This window comes from Octodon degus, unplaced genomic scaffold (assembly GCF_000260255.1).
Source record: "Octodon degus isolate 3935 unplaced genomic scaffold, OctDeg1.0 scaffold00013, whole genome shotgun sequence".
Classification (NCBI taxonomy): domain Eukaryota; kingdom Metazoa; phylum Chordata; class Mammalia; order Rodentia; family Octodontidae; genus Octodon; species Octodon degus.
The window spans coordinates 20,512,361-20,535,927 of NW_004524589.1; the positions used below are offsets into that span (position 1 = coordinate 20,512,361).

Here is a 23,567-nt window from a genome sequence, read left to right on the forward strand (position 1 = left end):
AAAAAAAAAAAACAAAGTTAATTGCCAAAAGATAATTTTAGATAGTTGAAATAATGATTACAGTTGGAAAATACTTTTGAAAAGTTTTTATTAGTAATCAAGTGCTATCAATTGGAATTTATTATATATTGTATGCATTGACAATATGTTGATGAGAAGATAAATGTTACAATATACATTATGATTAAAGAGAGAAAAAATGCTAGTGATATTCCTTTTATATAGTTATCCTTCCAAAAGTCAGTCCTTAAATTGGGTCCTGATTCTGTTACTTCATAGCTATATGGCCTTGGCCAGGTTGCCTACCATACTTGTTTTACATTTTTCCATATATTTAAAAGAAATATATCTTTTTCAGAAGATTGTGTGAGAATTCACAGAGATAATTCAAATAATTTGTAAAAGTCATAATTTTTTTAAATGAATGTTAAAAGATGTATACAGGTGTTTATGCATGTACTCATGCCATGAGTCTGTGAATCCTTTGTTTTGATCAGTATGTTCCTAAATGTCTGAATCCTGAGTGTATTTGGCATTTTTAGTAAACTTAAAGCTTGGATGTTGAGAAAGAAATGACATAATACAGATACATTATTATTCTTTTCTTTTATCTAATAGACTATTTCTGGAGTTGATTTTTTTTTTTTTTTTTTTTCTTTCCTATCCTGTGCGAATAAGCTGTCTGATTGCAGTGTGTGGAGTCATCTAGGCAAGGCTCATATGTTTGTTTCACCACTGCTTACCAATTTCTCTAAGCTTTAGTTTTCATATTCTGTTCCATCACTATAGAGTGAAAGTCTAATGCACATACCCATATACAATTTTTCTTTTCTTCTGCTTTCTAAATAATTTAATAAATGAGCTTATCAGTATTATAGAAAGAATTCAAACAGTCCTTGGGCTAGAAGATCTACCACCAACCTTTGAGGAAATCTTTAAAACTCTTTGTATGTACATACAGAATTCTTTTGGTAATCAGTGATAGTATTTTTATATGAAAGTGCTTTGTAAACTACAAACAAGTAAAAAGTTACAGGAATTCCCCATGTACTTCCTTTAGTTCTTCTGTGAGGACAGTAGTTAGAAGTCCAGTACTTTGAAGTGGTAATTATTTACCTAAATGCTCTATACCTCAGAATTGAAGACAACTTACCTTTTTTGTTGCTGTTCCTACCTATGTTACCTAATCCTCAAGTTAAAAAAAAAAAGAAGCAAAAAAATGAAACTAAGGTGTTTTCAAGTCATGACCATTCTGCTTTCCTTTTTTTTTTTTTTTTTTTTTATTGTATATCTACCTGTTAGTCACAGTATTCTTTTCACTAAAAGTTTAATATCTGGCACACAGAGTTTTGTTTTTTACCATAGATCTGATTCCAATTCTGAGTTCACTGTCACCTGAATAGTCCATACAGTATTCTTAAGTTGATCCTCATACGACTGTCTAGTAAACTTTATTTCTACTTTTATGGAGGTAGATCACATAACTCCCAGGCTGGATCTGTTCCTCCAGCTCTGAATTCTTAAATTTAAACAATCATTAATCTGATAACAGTCTCTTCCTCTGTTATGCAGCCCAGCTGTATTTGCCTTTGACTTTGTGAGTACATTCTTTTCTACATATATTACTCTACTTCTTACTTTTTCATCCTTTTCACTTTTATATCCTGCCCAATGTAGAAATCATTTCATTTTTTTCACTTAAATTCTGACCATTACTCTCAGTTTTCTTACATTCTTGTTTCTGATTCTAGGACATGACAAACCTTTGCATGGCTGTCTGTTTATATTTTTCATGTCCATGGTTAGACTTCAGGAAAGAAAGAAAAATTGTATGATCTATTTAGATTAAGTAGTTTTCAAATTCAACTAATATCTTCTTTTCCATCTCTTATATCCTTCCTAGATCTTGTTCTTTCTCACAGCATAAGTGGCCCTTGCCACCATCTACCTTGTTATTTAAGTTAAAACAAAACAAAACAAAACAAAACAAAACAAAACAAAACAAAACAAAACAACCCAGCCTTTTTTTAGCTCCATATTGATCATCTGTTGAGTCTGGTCATTCTTGTTCTTTAATAGCTGCCAAATTCATCCATTCTTTTCCTACCGTTCTTCCTTCGGACCTTCACCATAACTTAACTAAACTCTTGTGCATTTATCTTAGCTAGATTTCCAGCTCCTAATCTTTACCCCTTTCCAATTCATTTGTCATTGCAGTCTCATAAACATTGAGGTTATGTATCTTTTATGTATTTTTTAAAGATTGGAAGTATCTTAATTGCACTGTTTAAAAGTAAGACTCTCTTGTTAGGTATCGGGTATTTTCACATTGATTAGTATTCTAGTGATAGTTAATGATTACAAAGGGTGGTTGGTAAAACGGTTAATAAAAGTAGGAAAGAATACTAGGATGTCACTTGTCATAACAGCTTTGTGTTTATTAAATGTCTGTGCCAAAAGTAATCCAAATATTTGACATAATGAAACTTCTTTTTATGAAGGAACTGTCGGGTAGGTACTATTTATTATTATTCTCTGTGTTGTAGAAGAGAAAACTGAAACACAGAAAGTATGAGTAATCTGTTCACAGTCATGATCTTGTTGCTATGAAGTAGTAGAGCGTAGTTCACATCCAGGCAGTCTGTTGCTGAGCCTGAGCTTGCAGTTACTGCCTCAGAGGATGCTAGAATATTCTGACTCATTAACTACTGTATGGAAATCTGAGATTAGAGTTTAGTGGTAAAAGTTAAAGTAAGAGGATTATATAATTATTGCATCCACTACCTGGATTGAATTCCTATAAAGGATCATGGTTTTTATTTTTGTCCACAATGAGTGGTCTTTGTCATATTCTTTACTTTTACAAGGTAGCATTTTTCCTTTTAAAATAAAAGTAGAACTAATATTTCAGAAAAGTTAAAAATTACATGTCTGTGATTAAAGAGTAAACTCTAGAAATCTTCTAGATAATTTCCTTAAGAGTCAGCATCTGTGTCATGTTCATCTTTGTTTTCTAGTACCTAGAATGGGGATAGGCATATAGCACTGAAATACGTGTTTACGGAATATTCTTATTAGTTCTTCTCCTTCTTTCTATTTTTTTTATTGCACTGCACTGTTTATTATTTTTTATTTCATTTGGGTCTTATGAGAAATTGACATGATTTTTTTTTTTTAACTAGGGGATGTCCCACTCTTGTTCAAGCCTTGCCAGGCCCTAGCACACAAGTCACTGCAGGCAGCAACCATACGGCAGTCCTTTTAATGGATGGACAGGTCTTCACCTTTGGAAGTTTTTCTGTAAGAAATTTTTTCAACATTAATAATATTGCATCATAATTTATCTATGTTAGCTTTTTTTTCCCTGGTTTCAGTGAAATTCTTGTATACCAATAGCATATGCGTATTTTCTGCCTCCACCTCGCTGCACCCTAAATCTAAATGGCATTCTTTCAAATAATTCTTTTTTCTATCTTGACATTAGAGTTTACTGAATTTAACAGCACTGTTTCAATTGGACATGTTCGCTGTAGATTAAGTCTTTAAAAGTATTCAGTAATTATATTATTTGAGAAGTTCTCATTTAACTTGTAAAGATTCCTTTTTTTAATATACGTAACTATTTGTACTATTTTTATTTTAGAACTTTTTGACAGTGTAGTTTATAAGATAATCTTTGTTTAAAAATATATCCTTTGTGTGTATCTGCTGCCCCACCTACTCTCTGTCCCTGTTAAAGCTTGAAAAGACTGAAAAAGAAAAACAGAGAATTTTGCATAGTAGTATTAAAGGAAATCATCATAAGTGTGTGTTCATAAACCTGTACCTTCTCTGGTAACTATTGAGGACTGCAGAACTTTTAAGTTTCAAAGATGTAATTTACAACTCTTGATTTTTAAAAAGTGTAAATATGAACTTAAAAAAAATCACTTATTTTGTGAATTAGTTCTGAAACTTACAGAAAGTTTGCAAAAGTAACAGTATGTAGAACATCCATATACTCTTTAAGTAGATTCACCTTTTGTTAATATTTAGATGTATATAATATTTTGATCCATTTTTCTTTTGTACATGTTCTTTCTTCTGTGTATATGATCTTGAGTATGATTGCTTGTGTTTAAACATTTTTCACCTCAGTCCAGTAAAAATAATTATGTAGTCTCTGGCCCTCTTTTCCTAATCCTAAATACTTTTTATTTTGTCACTTAGTTCAGTAATTACTTTTTATCTTTTTTCTCCCTCTAATACATGGTGAGTCATTGCATTTTTGCCTTGTTTCTTTAGTCTGCTTTAATTAGGAATATATCCACTTTTCTGTCTACTATGTTTTTTATTTAGGTACCAACTATCAAACTCAGGACCTTGTGCTTGCCAGGCAGGCACTTATGCCACTGTGCTATCTTCCCAGCCCTTTCTGTCTACTATGACATGTAAATTTGTATATAGTACTCCTGCTTCCTTCTTCCTTCACTCTGCGTTTGTAGGTCTTTTCTAGTTTATTCTTTCCGTGTTTCTTCTTATAAAGATAAATAAGTTAGTACATGTGCACACAAGCACACCACATAAACATGTAAGTTATTTCCTGTTTTTGTTTTGCAAAAGGAAGTATCCTGCATATGTTCTTTTGTACTTCACTCTTTCCACTTTAAAATATCTCCATAGAAATTACTCCATCACTTGACAGAATCTCTTTTTGGATCTTTGTATAGTATTCCATTGTGCCTATGTATTATATTTAGTCAATTTCTTATGCTTAGATGTTTAAGTACTTGCTGGGATTTTTGAGTGAAAATAAGGAATATTGTTAGTATATTTTGAGTTTCATTCCAAGAAATGAGGTTGCTGGGTTCAAGATTTATGCCTGTGCTCTATATGTGATATGAACATTTTTTTTCTTTTATGTTCCCTCCAGCAGCAGGTGAGAGTGCTTATTTTTCCACAGCCTGCCACAGAATCTGTTGTCATGCCTTATAATTTATACCAGTCTGATACATGAGAGCCATCAAGTCCTAACTCATTCTGTATTTTGGAATTAAGGGTTAGACTTTCTCTTTTGGAAGATGACTTTCGTACATTTTCTTGGTCTTTTCCACACCTCTTTTCTTCTCGAGCTTCCCGTATAGTGCACTCAGGCTTGTAGAGGCTTGTTAGTTAACGGTAATTAAGTTAGAGAACATTATATCTCCTGCCTCCTAATACTGCTCGAGGCTTAAGGATTTATGTGCTATATGTGTGTTGGTTTTTTTATTTGGGGAATGGTGTGGGAATGCTGTTCTTCAGTCTCAGAAGTCCTAGTTGCAAACTTTTATAAACTTAAGAATGGCTTTATCTTGTATTTTTGCTTTTCTTCAGATTACTTGATTGTTAGGGATTAATAGAATAACAAATTTTACATGTGTCATTATTAAGAATACAGTCTCACATAGCTATTTTTGTCTACTATTTTAACTTTTTAAAAATTATGGGTTATTTACTCAGCAATACTGTTAATGCAACTTATTACTTTTTTAGAAAGGCCAACTGGGAAGACCTATCTTGGATGTGCCATACTGGAATGCAAAGCCAGCTCCCATGCCTAACATCGGATCCAAGTATGGAAGGAAAGCTACTTGGATAGGTGCAAGTGGGGACCAGACTTTCTTACGAATTGATGAGGCACTTATTAATTCGCATGTACTTGCTACATCAGAAATTTTTGCCAGTAAACACATAATAGGTAATACTAATAATAAACAAAACCTATCCCTCAAACCTTTTATCATAATCAATAGTAAATAGTTTCTTTATGCTGAGATTCTGTCATATAGCTTTTGTTTTTTCTTTCTGTCTGAAGAAAACTAAATGAAGCATCTAAGTGTATCTGTGTCTGTGAGCTTGAAGAATGGAATAATTGGGAAATCCAGAAACCAGAATATTCATAAGATAGTAGTTGAAGTATGAACTAAATTGTGGTACTATAAAGCATACTGGAGTGAGGGATTTTTCTGTGTTATTTCTTGTTAAGCAAATAATAGAAATTAATTTTTATGCAATGTTCTAATCAAACTTCTCAACTTCATTGAAACCAAGATATCTCCCCATACTTACAACTATGACACCGTGAATGATTAATTGCATAACAGAGTGATATAGCATATGGATTAGGAGCATGTGTTATGGATTTGGAGAGCGAGAGATACTCCTAATACTTCCACTTAAAGATTCTTCCTTAAGCTTTTTATGTATATATTGCCTGTGAAATTGTGACACTATTATATAACTTATATGTTTTGAAGAATATAAAAAGATTATGTATATTAAAACTGTACATATTATCTCTTTAGGCTTGGTACCTGCTTCTATATCAGAACCTCCACCATTTAAATGTCTTCTGATAAATAAAGTAGATGGGAGTTGTAAAACTTTTAATGACTCTGAGCAGGAGGATTTACAAGGATTTGGTGTGTGTCTTGATCCTGTCTATGATGTAATTTGGAGGTAAGTGTAGGTGTTTATAAAATGTAGTATGTAAATAAGTTTTGATCAAATTACCTTCTTTTGGTAACATAAAGTTCATGTATATGCAGATTTTTCACACACAAGAACTCTCTTACATAATTGCAGCCATTCATAGCCAGTACCTTAGGTAGGAAAGAACATGCATTCTGAGCTGTCCTACAAAGGTTTATCCTAGCTCCATGATTTGCTTTCTCTTTTGCCTTAGAGAAGTTACTCTGTCTCTTTATGCCTCTATTTCTCTCTTTAATGAAACGAGGATAGTAATAGTATAGAGGTACATACTAGTGGTTGTTTACAAATGTTTGCTACTATTTGTTTTACTTCAGAGAATGTGCCTGTTATTTTTTGTCAGTAATCCTGACACGCTGGTGGCTGCCTCAGCATATTCCTGTCAGTATTGAATAGAATTTATTTCTTGTTTCCATAAACATCTAAGTTATTATGTAGATAGAAGAAATTATGCCAACAATGCAGAATAAATAAGAAAATTTAGTCTACTTTTTATTGATAGATAAATGTATGAGTTATGTATCTAAAGATATACAAAGATATACAAGAGACTCAATCAAGAAATTATCTTGTACTTATTTAAAATTTATTTGTGGTGTATTATATGTAGAAGAATAAAGAAAAGTTGTGTTTTTCAGTTCCTAGCTTTAGGAAGCAGTACGAAGGAAATGTAACCTTCTGCTACCAGAGTGGTTTATCACAAGGCTGTTTCTTTTTTCTTTTGATTTTTTTCATCCCTCTTGCTGTGTTTTTTTTGGCTGTGTTTTTTTTCTAGTTCTGGTAAGTTGGATGCTTTAAGTGATATGGATGAGAAAAGGGAGAATATTTTGTCTTCTTCCTTCTGACCATGTCTGCTTGTATTTCCATCAATTGCCAAGTCTTTATAAGCCATAGTTTCTGCACATTATGAGATTTGTGTGCATAATGATGGAATTAAAGTGCTTCCTAGAGGGCTGATCAGCTCACTTCATCATTTGGGTATTCTGTGAGAACTCCTAGAGGCCATGAATGGAGTTTAGCAGTGCTTTTATATCTCCCTAGTAGCATTGTGCAGGTTAGATGAAAGAATAAGAGACCACAATATACTAAGAGCCAAAATTAAAGTGGCCACAGTGAGTTGGAATAGAGGGACTAGAGAGAGGAGGAGAATAGTAGTTGTAAAGGCGGAATTGCTTGCAGTTTTTTACTGAAGTCAATTTACAAGTGTTTTTTCCTTTTTTTTTTTCTTTCTTTTTGAGACAGGGACTTACTATATAGTTCAGGCACGCCTTGAACTCACTTTGTACCCCAGGATGGCCTTGAAGTTACAGTGTTCCTCCTGTCTCATCTTCCTGAGTGCTGGGATTACAGGTGTGCACCACCACACCTGGTTTAAGAGTCTTAATCATCAAAGTATAGGCTCTGATTTGGATTTAGGTGCCAGTCAATATTTGCTTGTTTTGTTTTGTTTTTAATTTTTTTTGTTTGTTTTATATTGCTTAAGGTAGAACCCATGGTTTTACATATGCAAGGCAAGAGTGTCACTACTGGGCCATATCAACACCCCTAAATGTTCTATTTTTAAAGACAATACATTTACATTAGTAAATAAAAGTAAAAAATTGGCAATGTGGAATTTGCTTCTAGATACATTTACTAAGTTAGGGATAAAAGTGTAACCAAATTCAGAGATTAAAAATATTGTAGAGCTGTTTCCATAGGATCTTAGCAAAACTCTGAAGTATATATCTAGCTAATTGAACTTTTACCTTTTCACATATCGTGGTAGATGTGAATGGGATGTACATTGTCCAGCTCCTTCATGATTTTCTCTATCATTCCAAATAAGATTCAAGGATGAAGGGCAAGCACCCATAGTTGAGTGAAACAACTGGCAGAGAGTTTCTGTTAGATCAGGATCAGAGTTTCTTTTCATTATCGTGACTAGTAGCTGCTTGCTTTTCTTTGAGGTTCTTCAGTACTTCTTATATTTTTATAGCTATCACAGAAGTGCAGATCCAGCAATGGCTTACTTTGACTTTCCTTCGGGCCTGTACTTGCTTTCTTTTGTACTCTTCAAGAGTAACTTCTCCTGGATAATTAGATTTAACATTTATAAGAAATAGGTAATTGTTAAGAGCAGCAATTTTAATTCCAACTTAAAAATTTACATAGATAATAGAAGAATTCATGTTATTTTTAAGAAAGCAATGTAAAAGTACATGTAGGATAAAGTATCAATTTTTAGACATTTTCTTTCTCTATACCTAAATTCACTAACCTTCTGAGTAGGTCAAAAAGTTTTATGTTTGGTTTATATTTGTCATCTTTCTGAAAGTATGTATTCTGCTTCCTTTATAAATAAAAATATAATTGTTCAAAAAGTACATTTTAAACAATAATTTGAAGACATTTCCTAATCAGTAAAGAACTATGTCATTATCAAAACTGTATAGAGGGACTGTGAGATAGCTCAGCAGTCTAAAACACCTGATTAGGCAAGCTTAGATAGGCCCAGAGCACTATGGTCCAATCCTCAGCACCACATGCCACATCAGCCCCGTCCTCGGGGTGGGCTGACCCAGCCAAAAATAAAAAAAACCGGTATAGAATTCTATAGTCAGAACATAGCAAATATACTTAACTGTTTCCCCATCAGTAGACATAATTGCTTTTTTAAAGTTCTATTACCTACAGTGCTACAGTAAACACACACCATATATGCAAACAATTGTGTACATATATGAAAATATTTTTTCAAGATAGCTCTCAAATGAAACTGCTGAGTTGAAACATAGACTTATAGACTGTTGATGTATTAACGTGCAACACTCTTGCTATGTACAAGAATTCGTGTTTCTTCATAGTGTCAGTATCAGTGGACAGTACCATTCTTGTTTTCAACTCTTTCTATTTTAATTTCGTTTTTCCATATATAATACTAAGTACATATTACATGGTAAGTAAGGAATGACATACAATAAATAAGATGGTCAGTGCCCTTGCTTTATGCAAGTCAGCTTGTTAGTGGAATCAAGGCTAGTTGAAAAAAATAATGTATTTTATAAATACTGCTCAGGAAAAATTGCTGTGTTTGAGAATCACAGTACTATTGTCTCTTCAATATAGCTGAGACAATATAAGTTAAAGCCTTGAAATGTGAGAAAAGAAGCCAGGAATTTGCAGAGTCATAAGTATTACAAGTAGGGAGAGCATACTAGGCCCAAGTGTGCTCATATAAGCAAGGGCTTGATGGTATTTTAGGAATTTGAAGAATGCCATTAGAGTTAAAGCAGTGCAAATGAGTAGCATGAAATGGAAGAGTTACAGGCAAGGTAAGGGCATGTAGGGCTTTGTAAGTTAAGGAATTCGTATTTTCTCCAAAATAAGAAATTCTTGTAGGAATTTGAGCAGGGAATGATAATAATATTGTACTTAGTATGGAGAAAAGGATCAGAAGGAAGCATGGTGGTGGAAGCTAAGGCATAAATGCAAAGGAAAAACAATAACTTGAACTAGCATAGGTAATAAGGAAGATGGAGAGTAGTTGGTGACATTTTGGAATAGAGCTAAATAGACTTGTTTGTGTTTTGAGGATAGTCAAGGATGATGCCAAAAGTGTTCTAACTTTGCTATTTTTCTCAGTTACTTATCTCTTGTTTCTGCAACTAAATACCAGACATCCATAAGTAAAGAAGGAAAGGTTTATTTAGCTCACAGTTTGTGAGGTTTCAGTCCATACTCCCTGACTCCAAGGCAGAGTGGCATGTGGCAAAGGACAACAGTTGGTTGTGACAGCTAGCAGCAAGTGTACCAAGAGGAAAAGGAAGGAACAGCAGCGAAGAGCAAGCCTCTTTCCCTCTTACAGTGTATCCAGGCTGTCCGCCCAGGACAGTTGTAGCCCTCAACCCGTGATCCCAGCCTTGGACCGTGAATTAATCACAAGCACTAGAAGCCCAGCCCATGTCTGTCTGAAGCTTTGGGGTAGAGGGGACTTGTAGACACAAACCATAACAATGTCTGAGTAGATGTTTGTGCTGTTAACTGATTCAGGCAAGGCAGAGTGACAAGTTTTTGTCAAGACTTCTGTTTTTGACATCGTTTGTGATCTAAGTGAGAATGTTAAGCCTCCCAAGTGCCACCACACCAGTCATTACCTATGTTTTCTTTCAACTTGTCTTTTGTCTTTAAACATTTCAATGGGAATTTTATTGTACAAGAGCGTCATATTTATATGTATGCATCAAATTTTGTAGTGTACAGTTCCTGTATTTATGAAACCTTACAATCTTACTACTCAAATTATTTTATTGTGTTTAATTATTTGGCTTAGATATGTAACAAGCCACATTTTACCTGTTTAAATTGATCATATTATTCTCTTTGTATTGTTAGTTAAATTTGTGTTGTAGTTCAAATGAAACCACATGTTGAGGTGCCGTAATTATTCTGTTTCTTAAAAGGTTTCGGCCAAATACCAGAGAACTGTGGTGTTACAATGCAGTAGTTGCTGATGCCAGACTTCCCTCTGCAGCAGACATGCAGTCCAGATGTAGTATTTTAAGTCCTGAACTTGCCTTACCAACAGGATCAAGAGCTCTTACCACTCGGTCTCATGCAGCTTTGCACATTCTAGGTAGGGTCATTCTTTGGGGTCTGCTTGATTTGCATTGGTGCATGCTGTGCTGAAGCTTAGAGTTTTTGTTTAGAGTTTACATTTGTATGTCATTCTATCATGTTTATTAAACAATAATATGCTAGATACAGAATTTGACATGTGACCTATTCCAACACCATGAAAGATTTATGTATGCTTAGATACAAATCAGTCCAGGATATGATTTCCCAAACAGATATAGTCTTAAAAGCAAAATTTTTATTTAACTTGAATATATAAACTTAGAGACATATGGATGAAACATTCACATATATAATTACTTATATACAAAAATATAACATTTTATTTCTGTTTCTTACATAATACAGATTCCTATAGCACAAGAGATTGACTTTCTATTTAATTACTTTGAGATGTAGCACTTTTGCAATACATATTTTTTAATCACTGGAAATTTTATATTAATCCACATAGCTACCTAATGTATTGCTCTTTTGAGTGTTTTGGGAAAGGGCTTTGGTAGTCAAACCTAGGTTCTTCAAACTGATCTGTGTGTCCAGCTCCTTCCCATCCTATTTTTGAGACAGAGTCTCCCTGAGTTACCAAGGCTAGGTTCAAACTTGTAATCTTCCTGTCTCAGTCTCTTAGAATACTGAGATTACAAATGTGTGTCATCACACCTCCCTGTTTTATTGTTTAAAAGTGATCCTTGGACTGGAGATGTACGCTTGCCCTGGTTTGGATCCTCAGCCATGCCAACAACAACAACACAAACCCTTTAAGATTTACTTTTCTTTCTTTAGCATTTGTAATTATGAAATAATACGTCGTATCTCAACATAATAGAGTAGAATTTTACAAATCAAACTAAAGTAATTCAGACAGTTTAATAGAAGAAACAACTTTAAACAGGCTCAAAGATTAAATGATTCTAACTTTCAGAGATTCAGGATAGCAAAAAGCTCATATAAATTTAAATATGATAATTACCCAGGTAGAAGAGAATATTTATTGGTTCTTAAATATTTCTGCATGAAACAGTTTTTTTTTTTTTTTTTTTTTTTTTTTTTTTTTTTTTTTTTCAGAACTGGGGATTGAACTCAGGCCCTTGCACTTGCCAGGGAAGTGCTTATTCCACTCAACCATCTCCCTGGTCCCAGAATACAATTCTCTTTTTTTGTTTGTTTCTTTGTTTTGGCAGAACCGAGGATTGAACTCAGGCCCTTGTGCTCGCCAGGCAAGCGCTTATTCTACTGAGCCATCTCCCTGGCTTATGAGACAGTTTTGTACATTCAGTTTACTTATATTAATTTATCCTTGGTAGCAGTAGAGGCAAACCTTTTGGAGCTTTCAGATACAAACAGACCACTGTGGCTTATGTGCCATAGGTTCACCACCACCACTGTATAGCTCTTAGTATTATTAATACTATAGAAAATTTTTCTTTTTTTTATTGTTTTAGGTTGTCTGGATACCTTGGCTGCTATGCAAGACTTGAAAATGGGCATTGCAAGTACAGAAGAAGAAACTCAAGCAGTAATGAAGGTTTATTCCAAAGAAGATTATAGTATAGTAAATAGGTTTGAAAGTATGTATACATTAATTGAGGAAAAATTATGTTATAAATAAAATACATTTGGATATTTTAAAACACAGATTATTATTTATATCTTCTAGGTCATGGAGGGGGCTGGGGTTACTCTGCCCATTCAGTAGAAGCTATACGGTTTTGTGCTGACACTGATATTTTACTTGGTGGTCTTGGTCTATTTGGAGGTAGAGGAGAATATACTGCTAAAATTAAGGTAAATTTTATTGACACTTTTATCCTGTTTTGTTGAAGATGCTGGTTTTATATAGTTTATTGTTAAAGCTTCCTTTTAATTTTCTTTTAACTTGGTTTACTTGTTCCTAATGTGTCCTTTTAAAAAGAGATAGAGGAAACACTTATAAAGTTTTATGCACTAATATTAAATCAGTAATATTAAAAAATCAAGGGAAGGAAGAGAAAGAAATAAAGGATAAAACAAAGAGTTGAGATATGTCATGTACATGTACCAGTGTCCTTTGAGGAATGTAATCATTATATACAGATTGTAAACATGTATTAATAAAAAATAAATATTAAAATAAAGTCAATAAAAAGGGAGGAAATTAAACAAAAATGATTTTTCAATAGGTGAAGACTGATAAGAGACTTGCAGTCAGTCTCAATCCTTTGTGTTGAACTTCGAGGTCATCTAGACATAGCAGTTCCTTTTTATGTGCCTACATTCTTATAATTATTTTAATGATGAACACAAGTATTTTGATGCCGGGACATTTTGTTATACATAAAGTGTTTATAGCATCTTTAATGCCAACTACTATATAAATAGACATCATCACTCCAGGATTTGGAACCAGCAAGGAGGGGAAGATAAAACAGAGTGGATGGATTCCATCTGGCAGGCCAACTAAAAATAAGAATAATAACTATATTATACCCCAGAGAGCTAGCAATTATGTGAAGCAAAATATATGTTTACTCTTCAAAAATTTACTTCAAGCTTGAATATTGTGCTTCTCACCTTATGTAACTATATTTTTTTGTATTAGTACATTTTTGTAGTATTATGCTTACATTCCATGTGGGAAGTTGGTACATGTGCATAACTCATCTTAATTACTTTTTTCTTACCTCTTTCTCCTTCCTCTCTTCTCCCTTCCTGCTCTGCTCTCCATTTGAGAAAGTTCTATCTCCCTACTTCCTACTGTCTGTTTTTATTATGCTATTTATTTATATTTTGAGTTTCTCATGTAAGAGAAAAAGCCATTTGATACTTAAGTTTGTATATCTGATTTATTTTGCTTGACATGGTCTCAGTGACCATTTTCCTACAGTGACTCAAACTTACTCTTTGTTATGGCAAAGGAGTACTACATTATGTCTAAGAACCTCATCTTCTTTCTCCATTCATGTGTTCATGGATATATCACCTGCTTTCAAAATTGTCCTGTGCATATTGCTTTAATATGATGTCTTTAGCTCTTTCTTGAATACCTATAAGAGTAATAACTGGGATAAAGGAAGTTTCTAGTTTTAGTTGTTTGAGGATTCTCCATATTGGTTTCCAACATGGTTATTTTAGTTTCCATTTCTACCTGAAATGGAGAAGGGTAATTTCCCTTTATAGCATACCATCATTTGTTATTTGATTTCTTAATAATGACTGTTCTTTCTGAAGTAAAATGAAATCTGTATTTTAATTTACATATCTCTCATGGGCAGAGATGTGGTTGTTTGTTACTTGTTTCTTCTCTGTTTTTTGTGTTTGGTTTTTATTTTAAAGAGAACAGAAAAATAATAGATAAGACGTTAAAAACAATACACAATTTAAAAAAACTAAGATGATACATATTAAGCAGTGGTTTTTATCTTGCATTGTTGTCCATAATACAGTTTCTCTGATCACCAGATAAAAACATGGAAAATAGATCAAAGTAAAAATTTTAAGCATTGACTGCTACATTAAAAAAAAAAACAGTAGAAATTAGTAGTACTATCATCTAAGCTGTTCTGTGTATAAATTATACATGCTTTTTTCCTTTCTTTTTTCTTTTCTTTTCTCCTTCATGCTAATTGTTAATTCCTTTTGCTCAATTTCTTTCCCTTTTACTGCATCTGTTGTACCTTTCAGATTTTATTTGCTCTTTTAGGTTCTTACACTAGGGAGACAATATGATGTTTAGACACAAGAGTTTGACTTATTTCACTTTTGATTGTAGACTCTCGTTGTATATATTTACCTATAAAAACCCTCAAGTTTATCTTTCTTTATGGCAGAATAATAATCCATTGTATAAAAATACCACATCTTTTTTACACCCTCCTCAATTAATGGGCATTTGGGTTGTTTCCAAGGTTTAGCGATGATAAACTATGCAGCTATAAACATCAGTGTACATTTATCCCTGTGGTATGATGTTTTCAGTTCTCCTGGGAAAATACCCACAGGGGGATAGCTGGGTTGAGTGGGACTTATAAGCCTAGTTTTTTCAGGAACCTCCACAATGATTTCCATAGTGGTTGTACCAGTCTGTACTCCCATCAACAATGGAAAAGGGTTCCTTTTTCACCACAGCCTCTGTAGCATTTGTTGTTAGTTGATTTCTTTGTGATAGCCATTTCTGGTGTGAGGTAGAATCTCACTGTTGTTTTATTTCCATTTCTTAAATAATGAGTGCTGTTGGAATATTTTCGCATATATTTATTTGCAATTCATATTTCTTCCTTGGAGAAATGAATATTCATCTCAGATGCCCATTTTTGGATTGAGTCTTTGAATTGTAGGAACCTGTTTGTTTCTCAGAGGGAAATTTATAGTGGTGAACTCTTAACATTAGGAAAACAGAATAAGAGCAAGTAAGTACCTAGTGCTGTATTTCAAGCTTCTACAAAAAGAAGACCAAGTCAAGCCCAAAGCCTAAAAAAGGGAGAAAATTATAAAGATTACAGCAAAATTAATGTAATTGAGACAAAGGAAACAATACAAAGAACTAATGAATCAAAGAGTTGATTCTTTGAAAGTATAAATAAAATTAATAAATTCTTAGCCAATCCTCATCTAAAAAAAAGGAAAGAAAAAATTTAGTAAGGAATGAAAGAGGTAAAATTACTATAGAACTTGTGTAAACTCAGAAGATCAATACCTACTACATAAATCTTGACCCTCATAAGATGGAAACACAGAAGAAATGGACAAATTGTATGAATTACCAAACCTGAATCAAAAAGATATAAAACTTCAGGATAACCCATTATCATTTGATGAAATTGAAGCATAATGAAAAAAGCTTACCAAAAAAGAAAAGCCTAGGTGCTGATGGATTCACAGCTGAATTCTACAAGAAATTTACAGAAGATTTAATCCCAATAATCCTCAGACTCATCAATAGAATTGAAAAGGAAACAAATCTTCCTAACTCATGTTTGGAGGCAAGTATTACACTGATACCAAACCCAGAGAAAGACTCAACCAAAAAAAGGAACTATAGACCAGTTTCCATAATGTATGCAGATGCAAAAATGCTCAATATAATACTAGCACATAGAATGCAGCAAATCATCAGGAAGATTATACACCATGACCTGGTGGGAATCATCTGAGGGATGCACTGGTGGTTCAGTGTATGAAAATCTGTAAGCTTAATACATCATATCAAAGAGCTAAAACCAAAAACTACATGATCATCTCAGTAGATGCAGAAAAAGCTTTTGACAAAATCTAACACTTTTCATAATAACCCTGAAGAAAATTGACATGGATGGTCTTTATCTCAATCTGGTAAAAGCCATCTATGACAAACCAACAGCCAGCATCATACTAAGTGGACAAAAACTGAAAGCTTTCTCTAAAATCAGGTACAAGACAAGGATGTGCACTATCACCACTCCTATTCAATATAGTTCTGAAAACATTAGCCAGAGCAGTTAGACAAGAAAGAAAAATAAAAGAAATAAGAATTGGAAAGAAGTTAAATTATTATTTACCTATGACATAATACTCTATAAGACCCAAATAACTCTACCAAGTGGATCCTAGAATTAACAAACAAATTCAGTAGCATAGCAAGTTACAGTGTCAACACCCAAAATCAATAGCATTCCTCTACACAAATAACAAACTCACTGAGAGAAAAATTAGAGAAACAACACCCTTCACAATAGCATCCCCCCAAAATGAAATACTTAGGAATAAACTTAACAAAGGAAATAAAAGAATTGTATAATGAAAATTACAATAATCTAAAAGAAAGAAATTGAAGAAAATTTCAGAAAATGTAAAAATATTCCTTGCTTATGGATAGAAAGAACCAACATTATGAAAATGGTTATACTCCCAAGGCTGTTGTACAAATTTCATGCAAACCTGATCTAAATACCATTAGCCTACTTCACAGATCTAGAGAAGACATTCCTAAAACTCATCTGGAACCAAAAAAGACATGAAATAACAAAGGCAATCCTGCACAGCAAAGTCGTGGCAAGAGGCATTATAATCTGTGACTTTAAATTATACTACAAAGCTACTGTGATAAAATCAGCCTGGTTGGGAAAAAAAAAAGACCTAGGGATTAATGGAACAGATTAGAAGATGAAGACACAATTACAAACTCACACAGCCACTGTATCTTTGACAAAGGGGTCAAACAAGTTCACTGAAAAAAAAGCCTCTTTAATAAAGGGTGCTCAAAAAACTGGCTTTCTACATGCTGAAAACTAAAACTAGATTCAAGTCTGTCACCATGCACTAACGTAAAAATGGATTAAAGATCTGAACATTAAAATAGAAACACTAAATCTACTGGAAGAGAAAGTAGATAGATTTCTTGAAGACATAGAGATAAGCAGAAAGTTCATGAACAAGAACCAAACTGCACAGGAAATACTTCTAAGAATCAACAACTGGGATCTCATCTTATTTAAAAGTTTTTGCATATCAAAAGCAATCACCAACAGAGTGAAAAGAAAACCCACAAATTGGGTAAAAACCTTAACAGTCACTCAGACAGAGGACTTCTATCTAGAATATATAAAGAACTAAAATAAATCAGGCCCCAGAATTTGAAGACCCAATCCAAAATGTTTCTGTTTTTGGTCAATTTCTCTATGATAGCCATTCTTTCTGGAGATGGGATTTTAGTGTTGTTTTATTTTTCATTTCTAGAGTGACCAGAGACATTGACCAATTTTTCTTCTATTTAGTTCCTATTTCTAATTCTTCATCTGAGAAGTTGCTATTCATTTTAGGTGCCCATTTTTAGATTGGGTCTTTGAATTGGAGCATCTGATACTTTTCCAGTTGTTTGTATGTTCTGGATATTAATCCTTTGAGGAATAGCTGCAAAACATTTTTCCCATTAAGTGTGTTTTCTCTTTACTCTTTTTTTAAAAATTCATTTTAATGAGAAAAAAGAGAAAATAGCAATGAAACAGTTTCAAAATAGGTTAGTAGGACAATTACAATAATTAATACATTACCTATTGTTGTCTTCATGGTAGTTATTCAGAGGAAAAGGTATAGACACGATATCTTCTCTAAATCATATTAGTACAAACTTTTCCTCTCAATGATCTAAGAGAAAGTATATCCTAATTCTTGTGTATATATGTATATTTCTTTTTTTTTTTCACAACATAACGGTATTTTATTTATACTTTAGCAAAGTTAGTAGCATGTGACACAAGGTTTCCTAGTGACTAAAAGCTGACTTTAACCAGACGGGATGTTTATCTCAGGACTGAGGTAGCTTGTTTGCTTTAGTCTCTAAGGTCTAGTCTCACCTACACACATTTGATTGATTTCTTAGCTTCTATTGTTCCCAACATATCCACCTTTTTTGTTTTGTTTTGTCAGAGATATGTGCTCCATTGTACTTGTATTTGGAGAAATCTTTAAAGAACCTTTTCAGGGCTGGCCAAATAGCTCAGTGGATTAAAGCACATACATGCAGGCACAGGGGCTGCGGGTTTGATCCCCTGGCTTACCATGCTAGCCCTGTCCCCCGAGGCGCACTGAGAGGGCAGTTGAGACCGGGCACGATGGCGTGTGCCTGTAATCCCAGCTCTTGGGAGGCTATAAAAAGGCGGATCACTATGAGTCCAATCTAGTAGTGAGACCCTGAACATCCCGTAGACCCTTCCCTAAAATAAAAAAAATAAAAAGGACCTTTTCATACTTGATGCCAGTCCAAATATGTGGGTACTTGAATTCAGCAAAATAACACAATATAGACCAATAGTCCATAATAGGTAGTGAGTTATCAGCACATCTGGCAATTGTCAAAAGTTGTTGACTTGAGCCTTTTACAGCTCAGCATATTAATATAGCTATATTTTTTACCTTGTGGTTACACTTTTCTGCTGGATGGTTAGGGGGCTTGCAGGTTGACTTAGTTATTGAAAGCACCTGCTTGGGCAAACTCAGTCAGGCACAGGGGACCACAGTTCCATCCCCATTCTACAGGCCCTTAAGGCAGCTTGAGCCAGCCAAAAAAAAAAAAAAAAGAATTCTTCTGCGACATCTGTCTTGATGGTTTCTTTTGCTGTGCAAAAACTTTGCAGTATGCTATCCCAGTTATTGATTCTTGGTAACATTTCCTCTGCAGTGGGAATTTGGATCATAAAATCTTTGCTTACACCTGTATCTTAAAGTGTTTGGACTTATTTTTTCTTCTAGCAAGTCAGGTGTTTCTGTTTCAATATTTAGACATTTGATCTATTTTGATTTTAGTTTAGAGCATCTTAGTGTCACCAGGTAGAAAGCCAGTTTTCTCACACCATTTATTGAAGAGGTTATTTTTCCTCCAGTGGAGATGCTTGGCCCTTTTATCCAAGTAGCTGAGTGCTGTTTCAGCATCTTTTGTTCTGTTCCATTGATCTTTGCATCTGTTTTTTTCCTGGTACCAATGTGTTTTTATCATGGTAGTATTGTAATTGTCTTCAAATCAGTAATTATGATGCCTTCTGCTTTGCCCTTGTGGCTCAGAGTTGCTTTTGCTATGCTAGATCTCTTCTAGTTTCACAAGAACTTTAAGAATTATTTTTTACAGTTCTATGAGGGATGCAGTTGGTATCTTGATCAGGGTTGCTTTAAATCCGTGTAACAGTTTTGGAAATATGACAATTTTCATTATATTGATTCTGCCTGTCCTAGAACAGGGGATATGCTTCCATATCCTCTTCAGTCTTCTTTTTCAGGGTGCTGTAGTTTTCAGTATATGTTTTTTCACTTTCTTAGATTTATTCCTAAGTGTATTGTTTTTCTTGATGCTATTGTAAAAGTTGTAATTTCCCTAATTTCTCTCTCAGTGATTTTGTTATTCATATACAGAAATACTATTGGTTTTTGAGTGTTGACTTTGTATTCAGTTATGCTGCCAAATTTGCTTCTTGGGGGCCGGGGAGATGGCTCAGTGGAATAAGCACTTCCCTGGCAAGTGCAATGGCCTGAGATCAATCCCTGGTTCCACCAAACAAACAAACAAATTTGCTTCTTAATTTTTGGAGTGTTTTGGTGGAGTTTTGGGAGTCTTTTATGTAGAATAAAAAATATCATTTTACTTCTTTTCCTATCCATAGTTTTTGCATTTGTTTCTCTTTATCTATTGGCTTTGGCTAATGTTTCCAGAGATAAATAGATAGATAGATAGATAGATAGATAGATAGATAGATAGATAGATAGATAGCGTTTGTTTCTCTTTATCTATTGGCTTTGGCTAATGTTTCCAGAGATAGATAGATAGATAGATAGATAGATAGATAGATAGATAGACAGACAATAATATTAAAACAGAAAATTACAAATGCTACAGAATTTCACCAAGTAAAATATGAATTTCACAGTATTTGTTTTATTGCATAGTGTTGTCTTTAAATTAGTTGCTTGTATTACTAGATATATGCATGTAAAATTAGAAGAAGAAAGAAAAAATAAATTAAAAACAGGAAAAAGAATTGAAAAAAAAAAGACAAAACTAAGCATTAACTGCTCCTTTCCATAGACCAACAGAAATCCACAGTACAAATATCCAAACCATCTTACTTACATAGATAAACTTCTTTCCTCTACTCCCTCTGCTTTCCTTCTCCTCATCTCAGTAATTTCTTCATTTTGAACAGGTTTATTCCCTTTTCCCAGTATCTATTATTGTACCCTTCAGATTGTGTTTTCTCTTTCATGGTCTTACACTAAGGTGACAATACAATGTTTGCACATGTGGGTCTGATTTATTTCACTTTAGAATATGGTCTCTAGTTGCATCAATTTACCAATAAGAGGCTCCAAGCAGAAACTCACTCAGCCTCCTTATCTTTGACAAAAAGATCTTTGACAAAAAGATTCATGATCACTGAAAGAAACATATCCTCTTTAATAAATGATGCTGGAAAAACTGGCTTTTCACATGCTGAAGGCTAAAATTAGACACGACACTACAGCCAAAGTGGATCAAAGATTTAAATACCAAAACAAAAGCATTAAATGTACTAGAAGAGAAAGTAGATGGAAATCTTGAAGACTTAGGGGTACGCAGAGAGTTCATGAACAAAAGCTAAATTGCATGCATGGCCAATACTTCAAAGAATCAACAACTGGGATCTCATCTTTTTGAATAGTTTCTGCACTTTAAAAGAAATCACTGACAGAGTAAAAAGAAAAACCCATGAACTGGGAAAAAATTACAGTTATACCTTAGACAAAGGACTTGTATTTAGAATATATAAAGAATATATATATCAGCCCCCACCCAATTCAAAGACCCAATCTAAAAATGGGCATCTGAGATGAATATACACTTCTCTGATGAAGAAGTGCAAATGGCAAGTAAATATATGAAAAAAGTTCAACATCATTAGTCATTCAAGAAATGCAAATTAAAACAACACTGAGATTCTGTCTCACCCCAGAAAGAATGGCTGTCATCAAGAGGTCAAGTAATAACAAAATGTTTGAAGTGCTGTCGGGAAATAGGAAACCTTCTCCACTGTTGGTGGGAATGCAGACTGGTACAACCACTGTGGAAAGCAGTTTAGAGATTCTTCAAAAAGATAGGATTGTAGGTCCCATTCAATCCAGCTATTCCTTCTCGATATTTTTCCAAAAGAATTGAAAACATTCTGTCCAAAACTATATTGAACAGGAGTGGTAATAGTGGGCAATCTTGTCTGGAAGAGATGACAAGCTGAAAAGTATTTGCATCTTCCTATTTATAATACATGTACTACAAAAGGTACATAAAATGAGTTAAATAAAAATAAAAAGCTTCTGTAGTTACATGGTTATAGAAATAGAATAATAATTAAGGACACTTACAGCACCTATTGTCAACACTAAGAAACATAATACTTTGGCTTACTTCAGTACAGTGCTTTCAAAATTAGTATTTTAGTATTGGTGGACTCATTGTGGAGATCGAGAAGCAAATTCAGTAAGTTATCTCATACTGATAACAGTGTCTGATAAGCCAATCAAGAAGAGAGCCAAGCATGGCTCTACATGCTTGTAATCCTACCACATGGGAGGCTGAGGCAGGAGGTGCATCATGAGTTCAAGGCCAGCCTGAGCTACATAACTGAGTTCAAGGTCAGCTTGCGCTATGTAGTGAGACTATGCCTAAATAAATTTTTTCTTTCTTTTTTTTTTTTTTTTTTTAATATTCAGTTCTATAGTGGACCTTATTTTCAAAAGTTGTATAGTTATAGTGGCACTTTATATATGTTATTTTGCATTGGTCCTACTTTTATTTTCAACCTAAAATTCTTCCTCACTGCTCCCTTTCCCTGGAACCTAAAGCTTTCCTGTAGTGTTGGGTTTGGTTTTTTTTTTTCCCTTCCCTTTTCCTTTCTAAGGTGTGTGTGTGTGTGTGTGTGTGTGTGTGTGTGTGTTTTCCTAGTCTTTGTTGTTTTTTGTTTTGCTGTTTTCATTTTTATGACTGTTGCTTTATATGTTTGTTCTCTTCATCTTGGCCACTAATTGGTGGAATTTCTCTAGGCTTAGTCTGTGGTCTTCCTTTCTCATTCAGTGTTTTCTTTTAGGCATTGTTTTCTAAACCTGAAGTTTCACTAGTCTTTAGCATTACATGATGCTAAAATTTCTACTTCCAGGTGTATTTCTTTTTTACTTACCCATTTCCATGTAAATGGTCTGAAGACATGGCAGTTTTTGTTATTGCCTCTCACCTGAATTGTGTTCTTCCCCTAAGACCTAGATTTCTTTCAGGCACCCCTGTCTTGTTAATAGTACCATCCAGCATATGCTTGGAGGAAGCCAGCCACCTAGATCTCTTTCCTAATTGGTCTTCCTACCCCTATAAATGTCTCTTCCATTACCAGCCCAGACTGTTTTTCTTAGATTACTGAACTAACTAGTCTTTGTTCCTATGCTTTTGTGTTTTCTGCCTTTTTTGTCTTCCTATCTCTTCTGTAACCTTGTCTAGGAAGGTCTTTCCCCAGCTGCTCTGCAGAAATTATTCTTATCAAAATACTAATGATATTTAATATCATTAAAACCAATGGTCAAGTCACAGTCCTCACCTTCCATAGCCTATCAGCCAAATTTAATTCAGTTGAGGCTCTGTTTTGAAATACTTTCTTCACTTGCCTATCAAGACACTTCACTATTCTTCTATCCGGTTCATTTCCTAGTATGCTGCCAGTTGTTCCTTGGGCTAATTTTGAAGTGTTTGAAGGTCAAACTCATTTTTGGACCTGTTTTTAGAGTATGTTTTTTCCAACTTCTGCTGCAGTACACACTTTCCTACTTGAGAGGCTGAGGTAGGATGATTCAGTGACCCCACAAGTCTGATAATGATCGTGTCTCAATTATTCATTTGTAAAGTTTGTGTGTGTGTGTGTGTGTGTGTGTGTGTGTGTGTGTGTTATACTCATCCCCAGAATGATCCAGCCTTATGCCTCTGAATA

At 33.9% G+C, this 23,567-nt stretch overlaps 1 protein-coding gene across 1 annotated transcript in view; it reads left to right on the forward strand.

The window, feature by feature from the left end:
- Mycbp2 (MYC binding protein 2, E3 ubiquitin protein ligase) overlaps nucleotides 1-23,567 on the forward strand; it is a 328,854-nt gene that overhangs the window by 140,720 nt on the left and 164,567 nt on the right. Inside the window, 6 exon segments of the mRNA XM_023709607.1 lie at nucleotides 3,183-3,300; nucleotides 5,512-5,716; nucleotides 6,324-6,477; nucleotides 10,950-11,122; nucleotides 12,567-12,692; nucleotides 12,782-12,909. Coding sequence (XP_023565375.1) covers nucleotides 3,183-3,300; nucleotides 5,512-5,716; nucleotides 6,324-6,477; nucleotides 10,950-11,122; nucleotides 12,567-12,692; nucleotides 12,782-12,909 — 904 coding nt within the window.